Here is a 26,864-nt window from a genome sequence, read left to right as displayed (position 1 = left end):
GTACTCCGGCTGCATTTTGTGCATCATGATGGTCTTGTGACAACAAAAGTGGCACACATGATTCTGAATGACATTTTCTGATGCTGCTAAGCCTTTCTGGAGACAAATGACAGCAAGGAGCGGCCAGCCCTCCCCGGGGGAGGGGGGCGGGTGCCTGAGCCTCAGGCCCAGGGTGCAGTTTGAGATGATGCTGGCATCCTTCCCTACGGTTTCCTGAGCGTCTTTCGTCTCTGAAGGGCAACACGAAGACACAGCTTCATCTCACAGTTCTTTCCAGCTTCCAAAACCTGTTACTAAAGCAACTTCTTCCTTATGCCAGACAAGGAAGACAGATGTTTTTGACACTTCTCACTTTCGATCGTATTAAGGGTGGGGATTTGTGGGTGTGTGTAATTTCTGAACCTTGGTGGAAGTGCTCAGAGGGTGGAGTGTTGCAGGCCCACTGAAGACAGTACCTCTGTTATCCCACGGCTGGCAGGTCACCTGCAGACTAAGCCTTGCGATCTTGACTGTATGGTGTTTTTATAGCTCAGTGAAGATGTCTAGTTTTATTGGTCCTATTTCTTGTATTTTTATTTTCATTTACTTGAAAGAAAGGAAGAGGCGGCCAGCACCATGGCTCACTAGGCTAATCCTCCGCCTGTGGCGCCGGTACTCCAGGTTCTAGTCCTGGTTGGGGCACCAGGTCTGTCCCAGTTGCTCCTCTTCCAGTCCAGCTCTCTGCTTGGCCCGGGGAGGGCAGTGGAGAATGGCCCAAGTGCTTGGGCCCTGCACCCGCATGGGAGACCAGGAGGAAGCATCTGGCTCCTGGTTTCAGATCTGTGCAGCGCGCCGGCTGTTGCGGCCATTTGGGGAGTGAACCAACGGAGGGAAGACCTTTCTCTCTGTCTCTCTTTCTCACTGTCTAACGCTGCCTGTCAAAAATAAATAAATAAATAAATAAATAGAAAGAGAGGAAGAGGCAAGAGACAAGAGAAAGAGACCTTCCCTCCACTGGTTCACTCCCCAACTGCCTGCAACATTTGTGGTTGGACTAGGCCGAACTCAGGATCCAGAAACCCAATCCAGGTCTCCCACTGGGTTGGCAGGGGCCAAGCACTTGAGCCGTCTTCTGCTGCCAGGGTGCAGTAGCAGGAAGCTGGATCAGAAGCAGAGTAGCGAGGATTCCAGCCAGCACTCAAATATGGGATGTAGGTGCCACTAGTGGAGGCTTAACTCACTGTTCCATGACACCCATCCCATGTCCTGTTTTTCTTCTCTCCAAATCAGAGCTCCAAATCCAATGGGAAGGAGCAAGTCCAAATCTGTTCAGCTTGAAGTTGGAACCATGTCTTGCTCATCTTTGTAAAGGATCACAGGGCCTTGAATTTGCTCTGTAGGCATGTGCTAGTATGGCACTGTGGGTTAGATGTGAACCTGGCTATATCATCCAAACCAGCTGGGGACTCTCTCTCTGTCAATGGGACAGCCTTGATAAGTTGGACTAGTGTTCCTCACTCCATCCCCATTCCCATAAAGTGTTAGTGGATTCTTCGTGCAAAAAAAGAGTTTGGTGAACAAATAAAGTTGTAAAATACTGCATATTTATACCCCCTTCTTGATGACCCATAGTGTATCCTGCCCGGAAAATTCGAGGCTCTTTGATGTCCTACAGTAAATAAATCTGTTCAACTTTCATCCCAACTTTTCATCACAAGCGCCCAGTCATTAGACAGAGATCCGTTTTGATGTGTGTGGTTTTTATGCAGCCCATTGTTTGGGAATTATGCTGCTAGCACTGGTTTAATCTGTGTTCCGAAAGTGTAGAGAGATTACAGGGAAGTCTCATAGCAGAGATTCTTGTGGCCCTAGACAATCTGACGTGTAGAACCAGCCTCCTCAAAGACCCAGGGGGGCTGCAATTCACTGAAGCAGTCCTTGGATCCAGACTTCTCCCTTCCCATGAGCTTGCCAGTGGCTGCCAAGGCGGTAGAGATGCACCTGCGTGCTGGCCTAGCTCTCTCTCTCTCTCTCTCTCTCTTGCTCGCTCGCTCGCTCGCTCGCTGTCAGAGGAGGGTAGGGCGGTTGAGCTGGTGCTAGGGTATGAAGAATAGGCAAGGTTCTCATGAGACAGGCCAGCCAGGGTCGGAACCACTTCTGAAACTCAGGATGAAGGATGAACACTTGCCCTGCAGGAGAAACCCCCAGTGGGGGTAATCTCCATGAATGGGTCGTCAGCATCTTTAAAAAAAAAAAAAAAGATTGATTTATTTATTTGAAAATCAGAGTTACACAGAGAGAGGAGAGGCAGAAGGAGAGAGGTCTTCCATCCGATGGTTCACTCCCGAATTGGCTGCAACGGCCGGAACCACGCTGGTCCGAAGCCAGGATCCAGGATCTTTCTCCAGGCACAGTGGCAGGGAGCTGGATCAGAAGTGAAGCAGCTGGGACTGGAACAAGCACTCTAGGTTGGGATGCAGGCATCACAGATGGCGGCTGGACACCGGCCCCCAGTACCTGTGGATTTGAAGCCCTTTTGAACAAGTCAGCTTGGACCTAGCCCTCTGCCTTCTCACAAGCTTTGTTGTCACCGGACAGAAGCTCTCATTGACAGTTCTTTCCTCATCTAGTGTTGCACTCTTTGAGAATTAAAGGAGCCATATCCTTAAATATAGTTGTAAGTTAGAAGGCTGTTAATTCAGGGCCGGTGCTGTGGCATAAGCCCTGCCTGTGGTTCCGGCATCCCATATGGGTGCCAGTTTGAGTCCCGACTGTTCTGCTTCCGATCCATTCTGCTAATGGCCTGGGAAAGCAGTAGAAGATGACCCAAGTGCTTGGGCCCCTGCACACATGTGGGAGACCCGAAAGAAACTCCTAGCTCCTGGCTTCAGATTGACCCAGCTCTAGCCATTGTGGCCATTTGGGGAGTGAATCAGCGGATGGAAGACCTCTCTCTCTGTAATTTTGCCTCTCAGATAAATAAATAAATCTTTTTTAAAAAAAGGAAACTGTTAATTCTTACAGAGTAATTGGGGATATTACAGTCTTGGTAGCTGGAAACAAATAGCACTGCAGGTCCCCCAGCTAACCCCAATGCCCCACATCCAAGAAGAAAGAAATGAGCTCTCCAAAAATGTGCTATTAGTTTCTGAGCTGCAGTGCCCAGTATGTCTTGTTTGCTATATAAATGAAGCCACAATCAAAAGCCGTGTTATAAATCTGATTTCATTACCTGGAAATGTTCTTACATTTTTAAGCCCTTGAGAATATGGACCTCGTATTGGTGAAAAATACAAGCTCCAGAAATGAAAAAATAAACAGTTGGCCCATAACACGCATCATCTGGCCAGACCACCCTATTGTCAGGGAAGTGGTCCCACCTGTGCAAGCTGCACTGTCACTACCAGAGATCAAATGCAGGGGGTGGGGTAGCTTCCTCGTGCATGTGAGTTTAAATGGATTTATCTGACGGCTTTCAAATACAGATTAAGTATTTGGGGGTGTAAATATGAACACACGGTATAAATCTGGAATCAAAACACTATGCACAATTTATATCCATTTTTAAACTATATTACCATTTAAAGATATTCTTAGAGAAAATTGTTAAACCTCCACTCAAATATGTATCATGTACCTTTCTAATTACTACATCGACATGTTTTATAATCCCACTCCTAAAGTGAGATAATCCTTGACATATTTCCACAGTGTGTCACCAGGAAGTAAGCACAGGCCAGCCCAGAGTGATGACAACCTTGACAATGGCCGTTACAGCACTTGGGTGGCGTTTTCCTAGGCCAGGCACTGGACCACGTGCTTTTCACAGGGTTAACTCCCTACATTTGTGAGGTCACGTAAGGACTACAAGGTGGAAATGAAAAGGAACTTCTCTATATATATGCTATAAACTCCTTTAATTTTTATTTCCAAAGGAATAGTTTTGGTTTTGTTAGGATTTCTGTTATTCCAGGCATTCCATTTCTGCCCAGTTATGCATTTTTCTCTTGTTCTGAGACAGCCTGGAGGCCTGAGGTCCAGTGTCAGACGTGATGTGCTGTTCTTTGGGAAGCTCTCGGGCTCTTGGTTGTGAAATACACGTGTGGTTTGTCTCAGCTGCAGGACTCCATGGTTCCTCTACCTGCTGACTGTCTGCTAAATGCCAACTAACGTGTTACCAAAACTGGGCTTGGTAAATGAAATGCTCTGTTTCTAGAGATACCGCCAATACCCCCAAAATTGTTCATTGTCGTTTACTTACCAAAAAAAAAAATCTGTGGCAAATCTCACAGATTCAGGATCTGGTGGGGCAGAAGCCCATCATTTTGCAGGTCTTACTTTTCCATCTCACCCCTCATCTGGGGGCATTTTGGGGTCCTGATGGTCACTGCTTGTTTAGATCTAGAAAGAATCTCTGGGTTATCAACCCAGGTGCCCCCCTTAGTCACAAGTGACAGGACTGCCTTCTCCTTAAGTGCCGTGCCGGTTCCCCCTGCACTAACACAAGAGACTGCCTTGAGACCAGGGTCTGCAGTTACCATTGCAAAACACACGAGACTTAGAAATCTGTTGAGAAAAGCAGCTTACATGGGTCACGGTTCTGGGCCATCCTGAGGAGGGGCCTCCGGCTGCATCACAGCATGGCAGAGAGCATCATGGGGGCAATGCGGGGGAGAGGGAGAGGGCACGTGGCAGGACAGGAGGCGGGAGCCGGCGTGGTGGTGCAGCAGGTTAAGCTGCCACTTGCAGCCTCAGCATGCCATATCGGAGTGCCAGTTTGAGTCCTGGCTGCTCCGCTTCCAATCCAGTATCCTGCTAATGCACCCGGGAGAGCAGCAGATGAAGATTGTAGTATTGTAGTGTTTGGGTCCCTGCCACCTATGTGAGAGACCCAGATGGAGTTTCCTGGCTCCTGGCTTTGGCCTGAACCAGCCCAGGCCATTGCAGCCATTAGGGGAGTGAACTAGCGTATGAGATAGATTCTCTGTTTCTCTCTCTCTTTCTCTCTCTCTCTCTGTGTGTGTGTGTGTGTGTCTCCCTCTCTGTAACTTTGCCTTTCAAATAGATAAAAGGGATTCAGGAAGCCAGGCTGCTTTCTTTATAACAATACACCATCTTGGGAACCAACCAGAGTCCCATGGGGACTACATTAGTTCCTTCCAAGGATGGCACCCCCAGTGACTCAACTACTTTGCACCGCCTCCCAGCATCACCCCGCTGAGGACCACCCTTCTAATACACGACCCTTTGGGGGACACAGTCAAAGCATGTTCAGACCACAACACCAGGGAACAGTTGTGCCTTTGCTGTTAAACCTGTGCCTCACATGACCTGGTAGCTGTCTCTTCCTCTCTCTGAAATCTGATTTTCAAAATTCCTAGGGATTTCACAGTTCTTACAATTTCCATTTGAGAAACCAGCCCCAAACCCCAGACACCATTATAATTATGGAGGCTTGGAAGCAAAGGGGAAAGGGTTTTTGTTTTTTTTTGTCAAGCAGAGTTAGACAGTGAGGAGAGAGACAGAGAGAGTTATAGACAGTGAGAGAGAGACAGAGAGAAAGATCTTCCTTCCATTGGTTCACTCCCCTAATGGCTGCTATGGCCGGTGCTGCGCCAATCCGAAGCCAGGAGCCAGGTAGTTCCTCCCGGTTTCCCATGGGGGTGCCGGGCCCAAGCACTTGGGCCATCCTCCACTGCACTCCCAGGTCACAGCAGAGAGCTGGACTGGAAGGGGAGCAGCCGGGACAGAATCCGGCACCCCAACCGGGACTAGAACCCGGGGTGCCGGCGCCGCAGGCAGAGGATTAGCCAAGTGAGCCGTGGCGCCGGCCAGCAAAGGGGAAAGTTTTGGTTATTTTTTTCCCTATATTTTAATGGCTCACTTTTTCATGGCAGTGGCTTTAAAATAACATGAATAAAAGTCAAACTAGAGTTTTGAAAACAGGAAGCTGTGTATCTGTCATACTGCAAAAAAAAAAAAAAACAAAAAACAAACAAACAAACAAAAAAAAAGTGTCAGTGCCCTCCTCCCTGTAGATTTTAAAATTCCTGTGATTCTTATAATTTCAAAAACAGGAGCCCACGTGTGCTAGGCCAAGGGCAGCCCGCAGGTGGGCAGCGTCAAGGGGTCAAGGGCCAGTGTGACTCTGGGACTTTGGCTGTGAGCCAGGAGTTGGACTTGATCTTGCCATCTCGGTACATCTGGTGCACACTCCCGCCCTTCCAGAAGCTTCTTTACTGATCACTCTGAGGGCCAGGCCCTCATGGCCCTGGCTTCCCAGGGCTGCCAGCCCTTCCTGCCTACCCTTTGGTTCCATTGACCTTGATCTCTGTGGGAGCACCATGGACGCACAGGCACTGCGCCCCAGAGGGAACTGTAGATGTGTGTTCAGACCTTAGTAACGCCTGTCCCTGTTTCCTCTGTGTTCCAGAAAGAGCTCTCTGAAGAAGTCAGCCAGAACAGCAGCCGGGCCCAGCTCTCTGTTCACCTCCACAATGCCACGTGCACAGTGAGAATTGCAGCTGTCACAAAAGGGGGAGTTGGACCCTTCAGTGACCCAGTGAAAATATTTATCCCAGCGCACGGTGAGAGCGGGGCCCTTACCAGATGATGGATGTGGCAGTCCAGGCGGTGCCCATGTCACCAAATAGTCACCTGTGGGAGGGACAACTGATAGAAGAATGAAAAATTAGGGTAAAAAAGAATTTTTGCAGTGATTGTTGATAAGATAACAAGCTTCCCTGAACTGCGGGCACCCATGGGTCCTCCTACTACCAGAGCTCCAAATGGTCTTACCTTACTAGGAAGATCCTTCCTAGCACCAAAGTTGACTCCACTAATTGAGTTTAGTTTCAATGATGTGTGTGGCCCCAGTATGCATGGCTGGTCCTGAGCTCTCTGTTTGCTTATTTGCTGGTGTTTGTTTTGCTGTGTTGTTTGCCATGATTTCACCCATTCAAGCCATGGGGAACGTGCTTTGTGATCTGGCCCGCACAGAATGCCTACGACGGCCCTGAGCTGATTGAGCTAAATGCCCAGCCATGTGTGCTGGCTTTTATGTGCTGCTGGAATGCTCTTTGGCACAGTGCCACTGTGCTGCCCCAGTGGTCCCAAGTGCTGTGCTTGCTTCCATAGGCCAGTGGAGCCACCTTTGTTCTAACCCGGACCTGCCCAGGGTTGTTTGTTGTTAGACCACTGTGGTAAAGTTCACACACCGGCCCTGTATCTGTGTGACGTGTACATTTACAAGACCTTGCTGAGCGTGGCCTTTGGACTCAGTAGGAGATGAGACTTGTAAGGAATGATTAAGGTCCTCTCTCTGTTCCCGGCATCCCTCAAACATACTGTGCCTTTGAGTGCTGAATGAGAGCCATATTATGCACCTACAGGCCACAGGCGCGGTGCCTGAAACATTAGTGACTGGTGAGGAGGGGATAAAGTGTGTCTACCTGGTAGAAATTCTGTATCAGAGTGCCTGGGTTTGAGTCGCAGCTCTGTTCCCAACTCCAGCTTCCTGTTAACATGCGCCTCACCAGGCGGAAGGTCAGGGCTCAAGTAGCTGAGTCCCTGCCACCTATGTGGGAGACCCCAGAGCAAGTTCTTGTCTCCAGGCTTCTGCCTGGCCTGGCCCAGCCCAGGCTGTTACAGGCATTTGGGGAGTGAACCAGTGAATGGAAGATCTCTCTCTCTCTCTCTCCCTTTCAAACAAACAAAAGACAATGAGACTCTAATTCTAAAGTCTCAAAAAAGTCAGAATTTAAGACAATAGAGCTTTCATCTTCATGCATAATAAGCTCCCTAAAATTCTAAAAGCTTTGTCGTACAGGAAGTCTTGGTTTTGCACAGCTCCAGTGTGCGTGTCTATTACCATGGTTAAATACCACCAGCTCCCCAACAAAGAGTTCAGATATTCATGACCACTGCATATTAACTGACTGCATAAAGCAAACTTGGCCATGAATCACCGTATACATAGCAGATGCATGTCATGACCATGACCAATGATATTACTTCTTTCAAAGTCGGCCTGGGATTGGCCACTGTGCTTCTGTCATTTTAGTTTGTGCACATCTGGGAGAGGCACGTGGCTGTGTTGCTTTCTTTTCTCCCAGGGACAATCTCATGTGACATTTTACCAAAAAAAAATGAATAATTCAAAGAGGGAACTGGTAAACAAAAATGACAGCACAGCAAAGAAGCAGCAGGCGATCGCATTGGAAGTAAAATCTGGATTGAACTGAAGTGCTCCGTGGAAGGCTGGGCCTGCTGCCATCTGAGAGACGCCTAGCTGTGCCACTAAGGAGTTCAGTGGAGGTGAACTTGTGGACATAAGTGAAGTGGTTGTGACAAACCGAATGAGAGTGTTGCGGAGAAAGTGACACCAGCACAAAACTTCACGTTAAAGGAATCCTCAGGAAGTTTTTACAGCATTGAAAGCATAAAAGATAAAATGCTGGAAGTTGATCCAATCTTACAAAAAAAGTTTGACAATTCTCTAAGACACACAAAACATTTTCTCCATACGATAAGTCTAGAAAAAGCAAACGCTATCCATACTATTCTTGATGTGTTTTTTATAAGTAACATGTTAATTCTTAATATTTGTTTCTGAATTTATTTTATTTACTTGAAAGGCCAAGTAACACAGAGAGAGGGAGAGACAGAGAGAGAGAGAGAGAGAGAAGTCTTTCATCTGCTGTTTCACTCCGCAAATGGCCACAACCGCCAGAGCTGGGCCAAACGGAAGCCAGGAGCCAGGAGCTTCTTCCTGGTCTCCCATGTGGGTTTAGGGGCCCAAGGAGTTGGGCCATCCTCTACTGCTTTCCTAGTCACATGAGCAGGGAAGCTGGATTGGAAGTGGAGCAGCCAGAACTCGAACTGGAGCCCATAGGAGATGCCAGTGCCACAGGCAGTGGCTTTACCCGCTATGCCACAACACGGACCCCAATTCTTAATATTTCTAACGTTTTAAGGTACATTGCACTAAGTCAATATTAGGTTTTTTTTTTTTTTTCATTTTCCTGTTTCCATTGATTATATTTGTTACTGTTTTCTAATTGGCAACTGAAAAGCCACATTTACAGAGAACAATGTGAAGTGTCGATAGAAGTGGAATGATTAAATCAAGTTAGTTTCCCATTGAGTTGATGTTCGGCGTTGATTGGTATTGGTATTTTACCAGGTGGGATTGGTTATGCCCCCTCATCGACCCCTGCACCTGGCAGCACAGAGCCTGTGGTCATCATCCTTGGCTGCTTTTGCGGATTCATTTTCATTGGGCTGGTTTTCTATATCTCTCTGGCCATCAGAAAAAGACTCCAGGAGACGAAGTTTGGGTAAGTTTCCCAGTTAAGACACGTTCGACCAGTAGTACCAGGAAGACAGATGAGGCAGTCATGCCAAGTGATGCTGCCTCTCCTGCCGGCTCCACCCCCACTCTGCACTCAGATGGGTGCCCTGCCTCATGCATGCCCCGGAGCCGGCCAACGTCTCACTTAATCCACTGCCTACCAAGGCAGCCGGTAGCCAGAGCCCACCCTGCAAAGGGTCTTTTCCAGTAGGCCCTTGCCACTCAGCCTGGGTTGCTGATGTGTGAGGACTTCTATCAGAAGCCATAGAAATGATCCCAATTATTATTAACGTATATGCAGACAAAAATACAGACAAGAACATGAGCTACCTTGGCCTGGTCTCCTTGTCGGTAAAATCTGTTTTCTCTTTTTGCTGGGTTCTGCGCATTTTCTATCATGGTCAGTTATTTTTCTAATAGAGAAAACCACTGTTTAACATTCCAACTAGAAAGGCAAAAGCTCCTTTTCTTCTTTTCTATTCATCTTTTTGAACAAAACTAGTCCGATAACAGATGAGAAGGTATGTCAGAGCAGCCTATGGAGAGAAGGCGGGGTGTCAGTGTTCTTTGTGGAACCCCGTTTTCCACCATGGAGCTCTGAAGCACAACATGCAGTGTGTCAGTCGCATCCCAGGAGGAAGCATTCTGTCAGAGGCAGCTTGGAATGGGGTGGAGCTGGGGGGAGGTGGGTGGCCGTGTTTTCTCTCCTTGCTCCAGCTCCAGCATGCTCTCAGAACATTCTACTCCCTCTGAGACGGCCATGGGCCTGGGAAGGGACTTAGGAGGGGAGGCCAGACTGGCTGTTATTTATGTCCATCTATCCTTTTTTTTTAGATTTTTATTTACTTATTTGACAGGTAGAGTTACAGACAGTGAGAGAGAGAGACAGAGAGAAAGGTCTTCCTTTTGCCATTGGTTCACTCCCCAAATGGCTGCATGGCTGGAGCTATGCTGATCCGAAGCCAGGACCAGGTGCTTCCTCCTGGTCTCCCATGCGGGTGCAGGGCCCAAGCACTTGGGCCATCCTCCACTGCCTTCCCAGGCCACAGCAGAGAGCTGGACTGGAAGAGGAGCAACCAGGACTAGAACCTGGTGCCCATATGGGATGCCGGCGCCGCAGGTGGAGGATTAACCAAGTGAGCCATGGTGCCGGGCCCCCCATTCTACCCTTTTAATTCTTCCATCTTAGTAAGTGAATTCTAAGAAGGACTATTTTAGAGAAGCAGACAAAAGTTGGCCCCAACCTTGAGTGTAGAGTTGACCACAGAGGGAGAGCATGGGGCTGGAAACAGAGCCTGGGACCCCTGGGCTCAGCGTGAATTCTGTCTCTCATTTTCCTGGCTTCCTCAGTGTGACCTGTTCCTGAACCATCTCCAAGGTCACTACAAGTCCTGATGGCCTTGATGCTGAATTGACTCCTCTAGACCTAGTAATTCAGAGAGTCTTTTGGGAAGCTGATGGCTTTAAAAATTAGTGGCAGAAAGCAGTCTGTGTCAAGTGGGGATTCAGCTGGTGTTGAAATAGTAATTGGTATAGGATTTTTCATAGATACCATCTAGACTGTAGGTGCCGTAAGGACAGAGTTCCTGAGGAGGTCCTGAACTTCCAGGGGACCTGGTGAGAACTTCTAGAATGCACAGCTAAGGCAACCCTGGAGGGGCAGGGTGCAATAGTGAAGGGACCCTCTGTTGCCTTTGGGGACTTTTGCTAAGATAAGACCTTTTACAGTAAGGGGGTGGGAAGTTATTTATTTATTTATGTGAAAGGCAGAGTGACAGAGAGGGAGAGACAGAGATCATCCATCCATCTGTTCATTCTCCAAATGGCCACAACAGTCAGGATTGGGCCGAGCCAAAACAAGGAGCCAGGAACCAGGAGCTCCATCCAGGTCTCCCACATGGGTGACAGCGGCCCGAATACTTGGGCCATGATCTGCTGCCTCCCCAGGAGCACTAGCAGAGAGCTACATGGGAAGAGGAGCAGCTGGGATGCTGGCCTCACAAGCAACAGCTGCACCTGCTGCCACACAGCACTGGCCGCTCCTGAAAGGTTAAGACCTTGAACAACATGCAGCAATGGCGTTCTTTCGGGACTCCAGAAGTTTAGTCACTTTCCGCTGTTTCTTTTGCAGTCTCCCCTTGGCTCACTCCTTTTTTATTTCCTTTAGAAAGAAATGGGATTTTTTTGTTGTTGTTGGAGACATGTCATGAAAATATTCTGATTCTGGTTTTAAAATACATGGAAGACAAAGTGCTGGAGGGCCATCCACCCACAATAGTGTGGAAACTATAGTGACCCTAACATGAACCCAATAGATGTGCAAGAGCTTTCTGGAAACAGTGACTATACTTAATTGACAGTGCTGCAGGAGATGTAAATGGATGGAGAAACGTGTGTTCTGCTCACAGATGAGAAGGCTCAATATTGTCAAGGGTCAGCTTTCCCTAACAAAGCCATAAAGTCAGCGTGACCACTCTCAGAATTGCTGCAGATTTAGTGATCAAACTTGGCTAGCCAATTTGGGAATTCACCAATGTGCAAGACGAGAGTTTGGGTGGAGGGGGCTGCTCCCACGAGACATAAAACTAGGAGTAGTGATTAAAACAGAGTTTCTGTGCAAGCAGAGAATATTCAGTTTGTGAGCTACACAGGTGCCCATGTAATAGGTGAGAATTGAATGTAAGGTGAGGATTGCATTCATATCTGAAGAAAGGAAGGAATGTTCGAGAAACAGACTATGGGGCCAGTGTTGCAGCACAGCAAACTAAGCTGCTGCTCACGATGCCAGCTCTGTTCGGAGTCCCAGCTGTTCCGTTTCTGATCCAACTCCCTGCTAATGTGCCTGGGAAAGCAGTGGAAGATGGCCCAGGTGCTTGGGCCCCTACTCCCACGTGGGAGACCTGGAAGAAGCTCCTGGCTCCTGGCTTCCACCTGGACTAGAGCTGCAATTGTTGCAATTTGGGGAGTGCACTAGCTATTTGGAGATGGAAGATCTGTGTGTGTGGTATGTCACTCTCCCCTTAAAATAAATAAGTAATCTTTTTTTTTTTTTTTTTTTTTTTGACAGGCAGGGTGGATAGTGAGAGAGAGACAGAGAGGAAGGTCTTCCTTTTTGCCGTTGGTTCACCCTCCAATGGCCGCTGCGGCCGGCGCATCTCACTGATCCGAAGCCAGGAGCCAGGTACTTCTGGTCTCCAATGCGGGTGCAGGGCCCAAGGACTTGGGCCATCCTCCACTGCCTTCCCAGGCCACAGCAGAGAGCTGGCCTGGAAGAGGGGCAACCAGGATAGAATCCGGCGCCCCGACCGGGACTAGAACCCGGTGTGCCGGCGCCGCAAGGTGGAGGATTAGCCTATTAAGCCACGGCGCCGGCCTAAATAAGTAATCTTTAAGGAACAGACGATGTTTAAGGCATTGGACAGAGAGAGATGGGCACGACACAACTGGGGCTGTCCACGTGGAACTTACAGTCCAGCAGTTAAGAATTGCAGGAGGCCTGTGCTGCGGCTCACTAGTCTAATCCTCCGCCTGTAGCGCCGGCACACCGGGTTCTAGTCCCGGTCAGGGCGCCGGATTATGTCCCGCTTGCCCCTCTTCCAGGCCAGCTCTCTGCTGTAGCACAGGAAGGCAGTGGAGGATGGCCCAAGTGCTTGGACCCTGCACCCGCATGGGAGACCAGGAGGAAGCAGCTGGCTCCTGGCTTCGGATCAGCACAGCGCGCCAGCCGTAGTGGCCATTTAGGGGGTGAACCAACGGAGGGAAGACCTTTCTCTCTCTCTCTCTCTCACTGTCTAACTGCCTGTCAAAAAAAAAAAAAAAAGAAAGAAAGAAAGAATTGCAAGAGAAAATGCCCCATGTGGAGACGTGTCTAGATGTGGGACTCCACTCTCATGGGCATTTAGCACTGGAACATCGTGGTATCATTTGTTCGAACCCCAGTTGTAGTGATCCGGGGAAGGCTGGAAGTGAAAGGTAGAGAGTTCCCCAAAGGGTGGTGCTGATAAAGCAAGTATGGTCAGAAGACGACAGCACGACTTCAGATGTTTAGGAATAAACCGATTCCAGAGAGCCAGTAAGTCCAGCAGAAGCTCAGAACAAGCGAAGGGGTAGCGGTAGCACGGATGTCACTTCCCATGTCCTGGGTCCCGTCTCCCAGACCCTCTCATAGGTTCCTTTTCTACAGGCACCTCACTGTTCCCCAGTGTCCCTTTTCAGTCGGGGACCCTGTCCAGGATCTCACGTGGCATTTAGTCATTGTGTCTCCTTGGGCTCCTCCAGACGTTTTGTATCTTTAATGACCATGGCAGTTTGGGGAGTGCAAATCAGGGTCAGGTGTTTTATAGGGTGCCTGTCTATTAGAATTTGTCTGATGGGTTACTGTTCACTTTTAAGTGAAAATGCTTTTATTTTCTATTTATAAACTTAAACTTTTTATTGTCTTTAAAAATAAGGTTATATAGAAACATTGAGAGCAGAACATGAAGCCCACCTGTAACCCTGGGACTCATACATGGTGCTATTTGCTAGTTCAGAATGCATGGTTCCGAAGGCTCTGCTTTGCATGCAAATATGTTATTTCCTAGGTTGTTTTCCGATTTAAAAATATTCTGTATCTAAAGGTAAAGTGAGATAAAGTTGGTAATTTAGACTCACCAGCTCGTAACACTTTCCCACTCTTAGACTAAGGTGGTAATAAATGGATTTTTTTATTTTTTCGAGATTCATTTATTCATTTGAAAGGCTTATCATTCAGTCTCTGCTCTTAGTGGAACCTGGACAGAGTTGTTTTGATATCGCCAGTTAAGCCTAAAACAGATTTGGGGGGGAACCATATTTCCCCCAGTGAGAAACATTTTCACAGTGGATGAACCCTTTTAAAAGGTGATGCCTCGGGCCAGTGCCGCGGCTCAATAGGCTAATCCTCTGCCTTGCGGCGCCAGCACACCGGGTTCTAGTCCCGATCGGGGCGCTGGATTTTGTCCCGATTGCCCCTCTTCCAGGCCAGCTCTCTGCTGTGGCCCGGGAGTGCAGTGGAGGATGGCCCAAGTGCTTGGGCCCTGCACCTGCATGAGAAACCAGGAGAAGCACCTGGCTCCTGCCTTCGGATCAGCGCCATGAGCTGGCCGCAGAGCGCCGGCTGTGGCGGCCATTGGAGGGTGAACCAACGGCAAAGGAAGACCTTTCTCTCTGTCTCTCTCTCTCTCTCACTGTCCACTCTGCCTAAGGTGACGGCCTCAGGGCTGGCATTGTGGCAGCTGCTCCTGTGATGCCAGCATCCCATATGGACACCAGTTAGAGTCCCAGCTGCTCCACTTCCAATCACACTCCCTGCTAATGTGCCTGGGAGGACAGTGAAAGATGGCTCAAGTACCTGGACCCCTGCCACCCAGGTAGGAGACCTGGATGGAATTCCAGGCTCCTGGCTTTGGCGTGGCCCGGCCCTGACCATTATAACCATTTGAGGAGTGATCCAGCAGATGGAAGCACCCTCTCTCTCTCTCTTCCCGCCCCCCACCCCATCACTCTGCCTTTCAAATAAATAAGATAAATAAAAATGATGAGAAGTGATGACTTTGTAGCCTTGTAAAAGCAGCACCTGCCTTAGCCCTACTGTTACAGTGAGATGTCTGTGTTTTGATGTACCCAGGAACGCGTTCGCCGAGGAGGATTCTGAATTAGTGGTAAACTACATAGCAAAGAAGTCCTTCTGTCGGCGAGCCATCGAGCTTACCTGTAAGTTGACTTTTGTTTTGCCTCTTGACCAATGTTAATGTAGTTGAGAGGAAAGAAAAAACAGCCCACAGATAGATTTCTACCAAAAGCCACAGGAGTCCGAGAGTGGATGTTTTTAATATACGCGACATTTTCAGAAACCGGTGAGGAGATAGACCCTGCCATGGCACTGCTGCAGACTGGCCCTAGGGCCCAGTGACCAGGGCAAGGGGAACCTGAGGGGTAAGTCAGGGATGTAAGGGAAAGGGCAGAGCGATGGACATAATCTCAAGTCTCACTTCCTGTTTTCCTGGCAACCACCTCGGGGGACAGTTTGCCAACATGCTTTTGTAGCAATTATGGTTTGAACATCGCTGACTCAGAGTGGGGCCTTCTGCTTTGTCAAGAGTGGAGCCAAACAGATAACAGTGTTCTTGAATAATTTCAGAAACAATGTAGGAAGTATGCACAAATATTATCAAACTCATGTGTCTGGATGCTTGCCCCAAAAAGAGTTCGTAAGACTGATGGAATACAGGCCGCTACGAAATAAAACCTCACTTGAGTATAAGGGGTCTTCTAAAAGTTCATGGAAAGTGCATAGTATGAGAAAACTGTATGGATGTGAACATTTTTTTGCACCAAAGTAAATTTATCTTTTAATTCTGTTTTCCACAAACTTTGTCAAGTACCTTTAAATATTTTTTTTTATTTTTCCAACCTATATGTGTTTTGACTTTTCAATGTCTCTGTTATTGCATTTAAAATTTTTTATTGGATAGTTTCTTCCTTTATTGGAAGACCAGTATTAAAATTTTTCTCTAGGAGCTAATGTGTTGTTTCTGATTATTCATATTTTTTTCTTCTTTCAAAGGTTGGCCCATCCTTTAACTGTGGCCCATACTGAATCTCCCTCTCTTGTTAATTCCTCTTGTTGCCAACTTACTGTCAGTGTGTTACGTACTATGTTACAGGGCCCACTTCCCAGTTCTAAGGGACTCAGTTGAGCACTTTCCACATCATCATAGTGAGGTTCCGTGTGGCCAGCAGCTGGGTGTGCAGACGTTTCCTGTGGTGTGTGTGCCTCTCTTTCCCGCAGTAGGGATATGCTGGGAAATGCTCACTAACAAGAGCCCATTGACTTGTCTCCCTCCTCCTCCAGGTCGAGGGCCAGTCTCCCCTCCATGAATCTGATTCCTGGCTGCTGGCACTGCACAGTGGGCAGAGGAACACTCTTCTCATTTTTATCAATTTTAGGAATTCATTCCTGCCCAGAGCATTTATTGTACTCACTGTAATAGTTCTAGCCTTCATTGCGATGTATTTTGTGTTTTTTTTTTTTAATTTGTTGTTTGAAAGACAGAGTTACTGAGAGAGGTAGAGACAGAGAGAGAGGTCTTCCATCCACTGGTTCACTCCCCAGATGGCCACAATGGCTGGAGCTGCGCCAATCCGAAGCCAGGAGCCAGGAGCTTCTTCCGGGTCTCCCACGCAGTGCAGGGGCCCAAGGACTTGGGCCATCTTCCACTGCTTTCCCAGGCCACAGCAGAGAGCTGGATTGGAAGAGGAGCAGCTGGGACTAAAACCAGCACCCATATGGAATGCTGGTGCTTCAGGCCAGAGCGTTAACCTGCTGCACCACAGCACCTGCCCCCATTGCAATGTTTTACCGCTGGCATTTGGGGGGAAGGAAGAATGAGTACAAAATTTTCATATGCTTAACTATCATGTAAGACTTTAAATATTATTTTAATTATATTTAAATGAAAGAAAGCCCCTCCGACAGCTTTTGTACTTTCTCTGTTACTCCTTTTGTAGTGCACAGCTTGGGAGTCAGCGAGGAGCTGCAAAATAAACTAGAAGATGTCGTGATTGACAGGAATCTTCTCGTTCTTGGGAAAATTCTGGGTGAAGGTAAGCAGTCTAAAGTAACCCTTTTAAAATGCACAGGAACCTCCGATGTTGTGGCTCAGTGGGTTAAGCTGCCACTTGTGACGCCAGCATCCCATATCAGAGCGCTGGTTCAAGTTCTGGCTGCCCCACTTCCAACCCAGCTCCCTGCTAATGTGCCTGGGAGAGCAGAGCAAGATGGCAGGAGTACTTAGGTCCCTGCCACCCATGTGGGAGATCTGGACGGAGTTCTGGCTCCTGGCTTCAGCCTGGCTTAGCCCTAGCTGTTGAAGGCATCTGAGGAGTGAACCAGCAGATGAAAAATGTGTGTGTCTATTTCCCTCTTTCTGTGTCACTCTGACTTTCAAATAAATCTTTAAAATGTGTGATAAGAAGGTAAGGAGTTGAAGGGAATTTTTAAAGTGTGTATGTATTAAATAAAATATTTTTATCACTTTGGGTTATAATACAAATTGCTCTATGTTATAATTCAATGTGATAAATGGTAATTTTCTTTTTTTAGATTTTATTTATTCATTTAGGAGGTAAAGTTACAGATAGAGAGAGGGAGAGACAAGACAGAAAGGTCTTCCATCCACTAGTTCACTCCCCAAATGTCCGCAAGAGCCGAAGTTGGGCTGATCTGAAGCCAGGAGCCAGGAGCTTCTTCTGGGTCTCCCACGCAGGTGCAGGGGCCGAAGCACTTGGGCCATCTTCTACTGCTTTCCCAGGCCCTAGCAGAGCGCTGAATCAGAAGTGGAGCAGCCTAGACATGAACAGGCACCCACAGGCAGAGACTTAACCTGCTATGCCACAAGCACTGGCCCCCAGTGGTGATTTTTGGAACTAGATTTGGCAGATTGCAAAGACTTCCACAGTGCTTAGGACACATGGTAGTCCATGAAAATTATGAATTCCCCTTCTTTATTGAAAAGTCTGCAATTCATGGGTTAGTTTGCTTTGTATACATCTAGTTCTTAAGTTTATTATGTTCTTGGAACCTCCCTAAGTAGTTACATAGGAACAAAGGTGAAAACGTGTACTTAATTTGTTAGGTTGTTCTTAGGATGCATGATAATGGGGTTGAGAGTTTGTGCTTCATGGGCTCCGATATTATTTGCCATGTTCTCCTGCACGTGTCTCGGGTCAGTTATAATGTTGAAGAAAGTGATGAGCCAGGCTGCTCCTCTGAGCCAGCCAAACTTGTGATAAACAGGAGGCCAGTGCATGGTGCGTGCCTCTGATCTGTGAGCATGCGCAGCCTGGGCAAGCTCCACCTGCCTGCCTGCCTGTGGATGGGTCGCTCACGGACCACAGAGGAAGGACCACTGAAGTATTGCTATGGTCAAAGGAGAGATTCCAGAGCATCCACGTGCGTAGCTGTTTGTTTTTTTGTTTTGTTTTGTTTTTTGTTTTTTTGTCCCCAGGAGAGTTCGGGTCTGTGATGGAAGGAAACCTTAAGCAGCAAGATGGAAGCTCTCAGAAAGTGGCAGTGAAGACCATGAAGCGTGAGTTGTCTGTAACGAAATCCATTTCCACCGGGGGGCGCATTGCAGTACTGGGGGCTCCCCAAGACCATGGTGGCAGTCATAGGTCATAATCTCAGTCACCAATGACTCAGAAGACACTGGTCACCAAGGAGAAGTTAGGACAGTGAGCTCTTCATTCATGCATTGCAGTTTCCTTACACGCAAGACAAAAGCATCTGTTACTTTTACATTACATTACATTAGAGAGAGCATCCTCTCTCTGTCGTCATTGTCGTCATCATCGTCGTCATCATCCTCATCGTCATCTAGCGGAGATGGTGACGTCAGGTACTTCTGAGAGAGGGTGGTCTGGCGGCAGCCTCTGATCCTAGAGGTTGGTCCTGGCTGCTCTCTCTAGCTTGGTGGGGCCACTTCCTCATTTGAGGATGTTTGCATCGCCCTCAGGAAGCTGTGGGCTGTCTGGAGAGTAAGTTTCCCAGAGAAGGGAGCGTAGTCTTTGATCAGTGGCGTATGAAGAATTGCTATCATAAGCTAGGAGCTCCAAGCAAGCTGGGAAGAGGGCCAGCAGCCTGATGAGGAGAGGCCTCGTAAGTCATACCAAAGACTCTTTCATCCTGCAAAGAGCAGATTACTATTAAGAGTCATAAACAAGTGAGGAACAGAGCAAATCACATTCTAGAAAGTTCACTTTGGTGGCAGTGGGGAGGAGAAGGAATTACAGTGTTGACCAAAATAGTAGTAGATGCCAGTTAGAGCACTCTAGAATCTATGCAGATATCCGTGTAGATAAGGGAAGTGTCTGTCTAATCAAAATCTAGAAGGGGAACAGATTGTGCTGGACTTCTTCAATACCATGAGATGTCCAGGCTTGATGATAGCACAAGAGCGCATTTCTTCCACTTCCTTCTACAAATTGCATTTCTGGGGCTGGGGACACAAAACTACACTTGATTTCTCCGTGTCTGGCTGGCCATGGCCCGAGCGGTGGCATCTGGAAAGTAGACCACGGTCATGTGGCATTTCACCTGCAGGCTTCCTCATGATTTGTATGGATAGAATTAGTCATTGCTTGGTTTTTTCTTTCTAATCTTGATCCTGCTTCTTTCTTACCCCCACATAGATGTTCGATATCATTTGACCAAGGAGTAAAGTAAAAGGGGTATCTGCCTAAAATGCAAATCCACTGTGTGCTGGACAGTCAAGTTCAATCGTAAGCCTGTGTTGAAACTTTAGAATGAAAATCAGAGGTTGAAGTTTTCATTCTGTTGTAAAATGTAACCATGACCGTGGCGTCACCTTGGCTGACGCCGTCCACTTTCTGGCGTATAATCGTGGCTCGCATTTACGTAGCATTACCGTGAGCCGAGGACGTCACAGTCGTCTCTGCATCAGTACGGCAGGAGCAGCACCAGCCGCCAGAAACTCAGACGCCTCAGCCAGAACACTCAGCAGAGCTGAGCCCATGCTCTGCGCCAGTCCTGCCTCCTGTGTTACTGTATAGGAGCCTCATCACGTATCCAGGGGAAGTCGTCCCCTTCTCCCGTTGAGGGATTATAAGGCAGGAAGGTTGAGGGCGCCTGATGGAAGGAGCTGAGCCTAGAACTTGAGTCTTCTCTGGCTTTGGCTCTGCTGTTCTTTAACTTAATTGGAATTATTTGGTTAATTATACGAATTGTATCCATGGAAATTATAAAAAAATTTTAAAAATAGTCTCTGGTCTCAAAATTCCAGGTTTATCTCCATTTGCCTTGGAGCTGGTCTCTGGGGGAAGGATTTGCAGGTGGACCCCTACCTCTTCTGTTCTGCCCACTTGGTCTGCAGCAAAGGGAATAAATGAGGACAAAGCTGGCAAGCGTTTTATGGACACACATACACACACACACACACACGTATATATATATACTTTAAAACTTTTCCAGAATTTTCTCTAATAGGAAGATTAATATATACTAACCCTATAGGATGATACAGACACTATGGGCCTGAGGCTCTCATATGTGATTTCAATCATTAGTTGCACCCTGTTAAAGATAACTCTGAGGCAAGCCTGGCTTTATGTTTTGCTTTTACATTTGGTAAAGTACGAGGCAACGTTATGGCATGACGGGTGAAGCCACTGCCTACTATGCCTGCATCCCACGTGGGTGCCAGTTTGTGTCCTGGCTGCTCCACTTCTTTTTTTTTAATATTTTATTTATTTATTTATTTGAGACAGTGAGAAGGAGAGACAGAGAAAGATCTCCCATCCGTTGGTTCACCAGCAGATGGAAAATTGCTCTTGCTCTCGCTCGCTCTCTCTTTCCATATAAATAAATCCTTCTTTAAATTAAGGTAAAAGACACGCAACATAAAATTGACCATCTTAGCCCATGTTAAGTGAGCAGTTCAGTGGCACTGAGCACATTCACATTGTGCAACCCTCAGCACCAGCCGTCTCCAGAACTCTTGGGTCTTGCGGAACTGAAGCTGTCGGCAGTAAACACGAACTCCCCAGTCTCCCTTCCCCCAGCCCTGGGCAACCACTGTTCTACTTTCTGTCCACCCATTGTAAACGGAATCTTCCAGTATTTATCCTCTTGTGACTGACTGACTTTACTCAGCATAATACAGAATTTTATATGTCTTTCTCTTTTTTTAAGATTTATTTATTTATTTGAAAGTCAGAGTTACACACAGAGAGAAGGGGAGACGGAAGCAGAGAGGGGTCTTCCATCCGCTAGTTTGCTCCCGAGTTGGCCGCAATGGCCGGAGCTGAGCTGATCCAAAGCCAGGAACCATGGGGCCGGCGCTGTTGCTCACTTGGTTAATCCTCCACCTGTGGCACTGGCATCCCAAATGGGTGCCGGGTTCTGGTCCCGCTTGCTCCTCTTCCAGTCCAGCTCTCTGCTATGGCCTGGGAAGGCAGTGGAGGGTGGCCCAAGTTCTTGGGCCCTGCACCCACATAGGAGACCAGGAGGAAGCACCTGGCTCCTAGCTTCGGATCGGCGCAGCACTAGCTGTAGTGGCCATTTAGGGGGTGAACCAGTGGAAGGAAGACCTTTCTCTCTCTCTCTTTCTCTCTCTCTCTCTCTCTGTCTCTCTCTGTCTATAACTACCTGTCAAATAATACTAAAAATAAATAAATAAATAATAATAGAAATAAAAATAACAAAGCCAGGAACCAGGAGCTTCTTCTGGGTCTCCCACGTGGATGCAAAGGCCCAAGGACTTGGGCCGTCTTCTACTGCTTTTCCAAGCCATAGCAGAGAGCTGGATGGGAAGTGAAGCAGCTGGGACTTGAACCACTGCCCATATGGGATACTGGCACTGCAGGCAGCAGCTTTATCTGCTACATCACAGCACCGGCCCCTAGATGTTTTTCTTAAATTGGTTTACTTCCAAGAACCTAAGAGTGAAAGTGCATTCTGAGGGGTCAGTGCTGTGGTGTAGAGGATAAAGCCACCGCCTGCAGTGCCGCCATCCCGTATGGGCACCGGTTTGAGTCCCGGCTGCTCCACTTCAGATCCAGCTTTCTGCTGTAGCCTGGGAAGGCAATGGACGATGACCCAAGTCCTTGGGTCCCAGCACCCACATAAGAGACCCAGAGGAAGTTCCTGGTTCCTGGCTTTGGATCGGCACAGCTCTGGCCATTGCAGCCAACTGGGGAGTGAACCAGCGGATGAAAGACCTCTCTCTCTCTCTCTCTCTCTCTCTCTCTCTCTGCCTCTGCCTCTCTGTAACTCTGCCTTTGGAATAAATTAATAAACCTTTAAAAAAAAAGAAAGAAAGTGCATTCTGGTCACAGGCAGGATGCAGCCTACAGACTCAGAGGACAGGCGCAGAGAGGGACCAGCGCCACCTCCTTTCTCTCTTTCAGGCAAAGGTAATTACAACAGATTAGGTGGAACTGATTTGAGTTGGTTTTGGTTTGTGGGCGCTCGTTCTGTTACTAATAGACGTTCATTTAGGAACATATCGGTTTACAAAAAACTTGGGCAGGAAGTGCAGGTTCCCAAATGCCTTTTCTTACGTACACTTCTCCATCAACACCTTTCGTTAGTGTGCTGTCGTGTTTTTTTTTTAACAACTGATGAACTCACACTGACACACTCTTATTAACTCAAGCCTATAGTTTGTGTTAGGGTTCACTCTCGGTGTTGGACAATTCTGGAGGTTTTGGCTAATAAAATCATGTGTCCACCGTTGTAGCGTCTTGCAGAACAATTTCACAGCCCTAAAAATCCCCTGTGGTTCACTTCTTTGTTCCTCTCTTGTCTCCCTGAACCCAACAACGGCTTTCCTGTCTCCCTTTATGCTGTAGTTTTGCATTTTCCTGGTTTATAGTTTTAGAGAACAAACTTGCCCTTGCCCCTAACCCCCCTTAGCTGAGTTGATTATCTGTGCCTAACGGTGCCCATCTGTTTGTTTAGTGGACAACTTTTCGCAGCGGGAGATCGAGGAGTTTCTCAGTGAGGCAGCGTGCATGAAGGACTTCAGCCACCCGAACGTCATCCGACTTCTAGGTACTCCAGAGGAAAGCAGGAGTGGGTGGCCAACGGGGCCGGCTAACCCACTCAGTGCCAAGCGTCTCCTTTGTATGACCCAAAAGAAAGTCACTTATTCCCCCCCCCCCAAAGAAACCTTTTATTTAATGAATACAAATTTCATAAGTACAACTTTAGGAGCATAGTGATTCTTCCCACCATACCTGCCCTCCCACCCTACCTTCTCCTCCTTCTCCCATTCCCAGTCCCATTCTCCATTAAGATTCATTTTCAATTAACTTTGTGTACATAAGACCAACTCTATACTAAGTAAAGATTTCAACAATTTGCACACACACACACAAAACTGTTTGAGAACAAGTTTTACAGTTAACTCTCACAATACGACTCATTAAGAATAGAAGTCCTGCATGGGAAGTAAGTGCACAGTGACCCCTGTTGTTGATTTAACAATTAACACTATTATGTATGACATCATGTATGACATGAGCTGCCAAGGCTATAGAAGCTTTTTGAGTCCAAGACTCCATCAGTATTAAAACAAGCAAAGTGGAAGTCCTCTCCTCCCTTCAGAGAAAAGTACCTCCTTCTTTGATGGCCCCTTCCTTCCACTGGGGTCTCACTCACAGAGATCCTTCATAGAGAACATTTTTTGCCACAGTGATTTGGCTTTCCATGCCTGAAATGCTCTCATGGACTTTCCAGCTAGACCAGGATGCCTTAAGGGCCGATTCAAAACTCACTTATTTTTAAAACTTACTTAATTTAAAAAGTTTTTTTGTTAACATGAACATTTTTGTGGGGTATAGTGCAATATTTCAACATCGATATGCAGTGGAAACCAAAAGTAATTTAGGACATTGAGAGTTTCACCCAGAAGACTTCTCCTTAGGGCTGCCTTTTCTGATTCTGATGATTAAAAAAAAGGGGGGGGGGGTTGCATTTCCTGGACACTGATGAGCTCAGAAATGGTTCAAGTATCCCCAGAGTTCTGGAAGCCTGTGAGTTAAAATACCCCCAGTTACTCAAAGGCAAGACACAATATTGGTCATGTTATAATTTTTATTGATTTAATCCATCAGATACCAGTGAAGGTAAAATCATAAGAGCAGACAAATTCCCTAAATCATTTCTGAGAAATAATTTATGAATCTATTTGAAAGCACTGACTTTTTAAAATAATCTATTGCAGAGAGAAAGAGAGGTAGCTTCATCCCCAGGTTTACTCCTCAAATGCCCACAATAGCCAATAAGACAGAAAGCAAGAACTCAATCCAGATCTTCCATATGGGTGACAGGAATCCAACTACTTGAGCCATTAACATTGCCTACCAGGGTCCAAATTAATGGGAAGCTGGAATCAGGAGCAGAAGCTGGGAGTCAAACCCTGGCACCCCAGTGTGGGACACAAGCATCCCAACCAGTTTCTGAACCATAAGCCAAACACCCACCCCTGAAAGTACTGATTTCACCTAATCCATGGCCCATTGACAATCTCATGGAATGGGATTTAGTAATAGTCAGAATTTGGCTCCAGAGGTTAACTACAAAATACAAGTGAAGAGAACAGGTATGGAGTTTAAACCATATACGTGACTCTATTCCAAGAAAAAGGAGCACCCTGGACATACAAGAATTTGCTGCTGACCTTTTTGTCTGTTTGCTATCCTGTGACTTGCTAAGTTCTGTTGAGATCTTTCAACGTGGACACCACAGAGAGACGTGAAAACTAACGTTTGTCAGAGAAACTACTGTTACCCACTTGCAGCTACTGGCGTTCACGGCTGCCACTGAATGTGCCACAAAGTGCAGGAGTTTGCAAGTCCAGCATCACCTGGCCGGCTCTCCTTCTAGAATTCCACGGTCAACACTGTCAGAGTTTCTCTTGTGTATAACTGGGAGGACTTAGGATGTGGCTTTTACCAATGGCCCTCGAGATTGTTTTCTGAGTTTGAGCACTTGGTTGCAGTGGACGCCTTCATAGGATAAGGCGTGTGACGGTCAGGTGACATTCATTTGCTCCCCAACTTCTCAGGAGGTCACTACCCCTCAGGTAAACGTAGTCCCTAGGTTCCTGGGTGCCTGTCCTCATTATAGGCTGACAGACAGGCCCCTCACACAAAGACTGGCCCTGATCTGAAATGTAGATACAGCAAGTAGTGTTCCACACTGTACAACACAGAGTTTTTGTAAACCGCTCACTTGGTCACGCAGGGCTTCCCCTTGGCCAGGGGTGCTGCAGTGTTTTTCTGGTGAACCCCAACGAGGGCTGTTTGTAACTGGCTGTGCTTCCGCTTTCAGGTGTGTGTATAGAAATGAGCTCTCAAGGCATCCCCAAACCCATGGTGGTCTTACCGTTCATGAAGTACGGGGATCTGCATACCTACCTCCTTTATTCCCGACTGGATACAGGATCGAAGGTAACAGTCCTCGCATTGCTTCCCCCAGTTGTCAGAGCTTACGTGACAGAGCAGGACATCCCCCCACCCCGAGTGTAACCCCGAGAGTGAGGGCGGGAAGGAGAGGACACAGACCTCTGCTCAGGGCTCCCTGTGCACCAGCGGCTGCGGCGTGCTCTCCGACCTCACGGCAGGCCTGCTTGCAGGTGTGGCACTCCCTCTCTATGGTGGCAGGAGGCTGGACTGGCCGCTCGGTCTCATGACCATGGCTTCACCAACTCTAGAGAGGCTGCGTCTGGCTCCTAGTCCTGCCCCGTGTGCCTGTCTTGTCCCCAAAGCTTCAGACGCTGGGAAGGCCATTGACGATGGCCCTCCTCAAAGAATGCTGCAGGGGCTCCTGGAGGGTTTCATGGAGTTCAGCCTTTGAAGATTTGTGCCTGTTTTTCTGAGAATAAATACTTTTATGATAGTCCTACTCTAAGAAGATGAATTACAGCCAAATACGTTGAGTCAAGAGGCCTGCACAGCTGAAGTTCTTACACATTTGTGGTGCTGCAGCCGTGAGGACCGTGACACCCTGGGGACTTCAGATGTAGCTGTAGAGGCAGCTGCGGGTCACCGAGGACATTAGGACCCCAGAACTAGAGCCTTGCTCTCCTCAGGGTCAGTTCGCAGCATTGACTTTAAGAATTGTTGAGCTTGGAAATCATAGTCAGTGAGGACATTGCCTGCTTGTTTGCTTTGAAGATGTATTCATTTATTTATTTGAAAGGCAGAGTGACAGAGAGAGAGATCTTCCATATATTGGTTCCCTCCTTCAATGGCCACAATAGCTGGGGCTGGGCCAGCCTGAAGCCTGCAGCCAGGAATTCCATCTGGGTCTCCCACATGGCTGGCAGGGTCCCAGGTACTTCAGGCATCATCAACTGCCTTCCTGGGGAGCTTTCGCAGGGTTTGCATGGGTAGCAGAGGAGCCAGGACTTGAGCCAGCACTCTGACATGCAATACGGACGTCCCCAGCATTGGTTTAACCCATTGCACCACAATGCCCACCCCTCCTTCTTATCTGAAATAAAAATGCTGAGCTCCCATCTTGTTTCCTGAGGACAGACCCACGGACTAGGAGCAGGAGGTGTGAGTTGTGTCCTGACTCTGTGCCTGGCTGAGCTGCACCCTCTCTGCCCCTCACTCACCTTCTCTGTCTGTCTCTGTGGGGCTCTGGTGGGGCACACGTGTGGGCACAGGGCGGTGCTGGCCTCGGTCAGCAGTCGTCTAGTGTTAGAACAGAAGTTGTTCTAGGCCCACACTGCCATGAAGCAACACAGGTCCTGGAAGGGAATCTTGGTTTTGCTCTAAATAGATTCGCATGTTGAGAACCTATTGAGACTGGCTTCCTCCACTCAGCACTGTGCCTTTGAGACCCAGTCCAGTGGTCATATCAGTCGCCATTCCGTGTTCATTGCTGTGTAATGTTCCATTGAATGGACATACCATGGTTTATCTGTTCACCTGTTTCCAAGTCTGGGGCATCATGAATGAAGTTGCTGTAAACATTCAG

At 47.7% G+C, this 26,864-nt stretch overlaps 1 protein-coding gene across 1 annotated transcript in view; it reads left to right on the top strand.

The window, feature by feature from the left end:
- MERTK (MER proto-oncogene, tyrosine kinase) overlaps positions 1-26,864 on the top strand; it is a 117,079-nt gene that overhangs the window by 70,406 nt on the left and 19,809 nt on the right. The window contains exons 9-15 of the mRNA XM_062209848.1: positions 6,413-6,566; positions 9,164-9,317; positions 14,979-15,064; positions 16,862-16,957; positions 18,361-18,441; positions 22,833-22,925; positions 25,209-25,327. Of these exons, the coding sequence (XP_062065832.1) occupies positions 6,413-6,566; positions 9,164-9,317; positions 14,979-15,064; positions 16,862-16,957; positions 18,361-18,441; positions 22,833-22,925; positions 25,209-25,327 (783 nt within the window). The remainder of the gene's footprint in view (positions 1-6,412; positions 6,567-9,163; positions 9,318-14,978; positions 15,065-16,861; positions 16,958-18,360; positions 18,442-22,832; positions 22,926-25,208; positions 25,328-26,864) is intronic.

This window comes from Lepus europaeus, chromosome 13 (genome assembly GCF_033115175.1).
Source record: "Lepus europaeus isolate LE1 chromosome 13, mLepTim1.pri, whole genome shotgun sequence".
NCBI classification, from domain to species: Eukaryota; Metazoa; Chordata; class Mammalia; order Lagomorpha; family Leporidae; genus Lepus; species Lepus europaeus.
The sequence above is the reverse complement of the archived record's forward strand: the minus strand, read 5'-3'. Positions and strand labels throughout refer to the sequence as shown.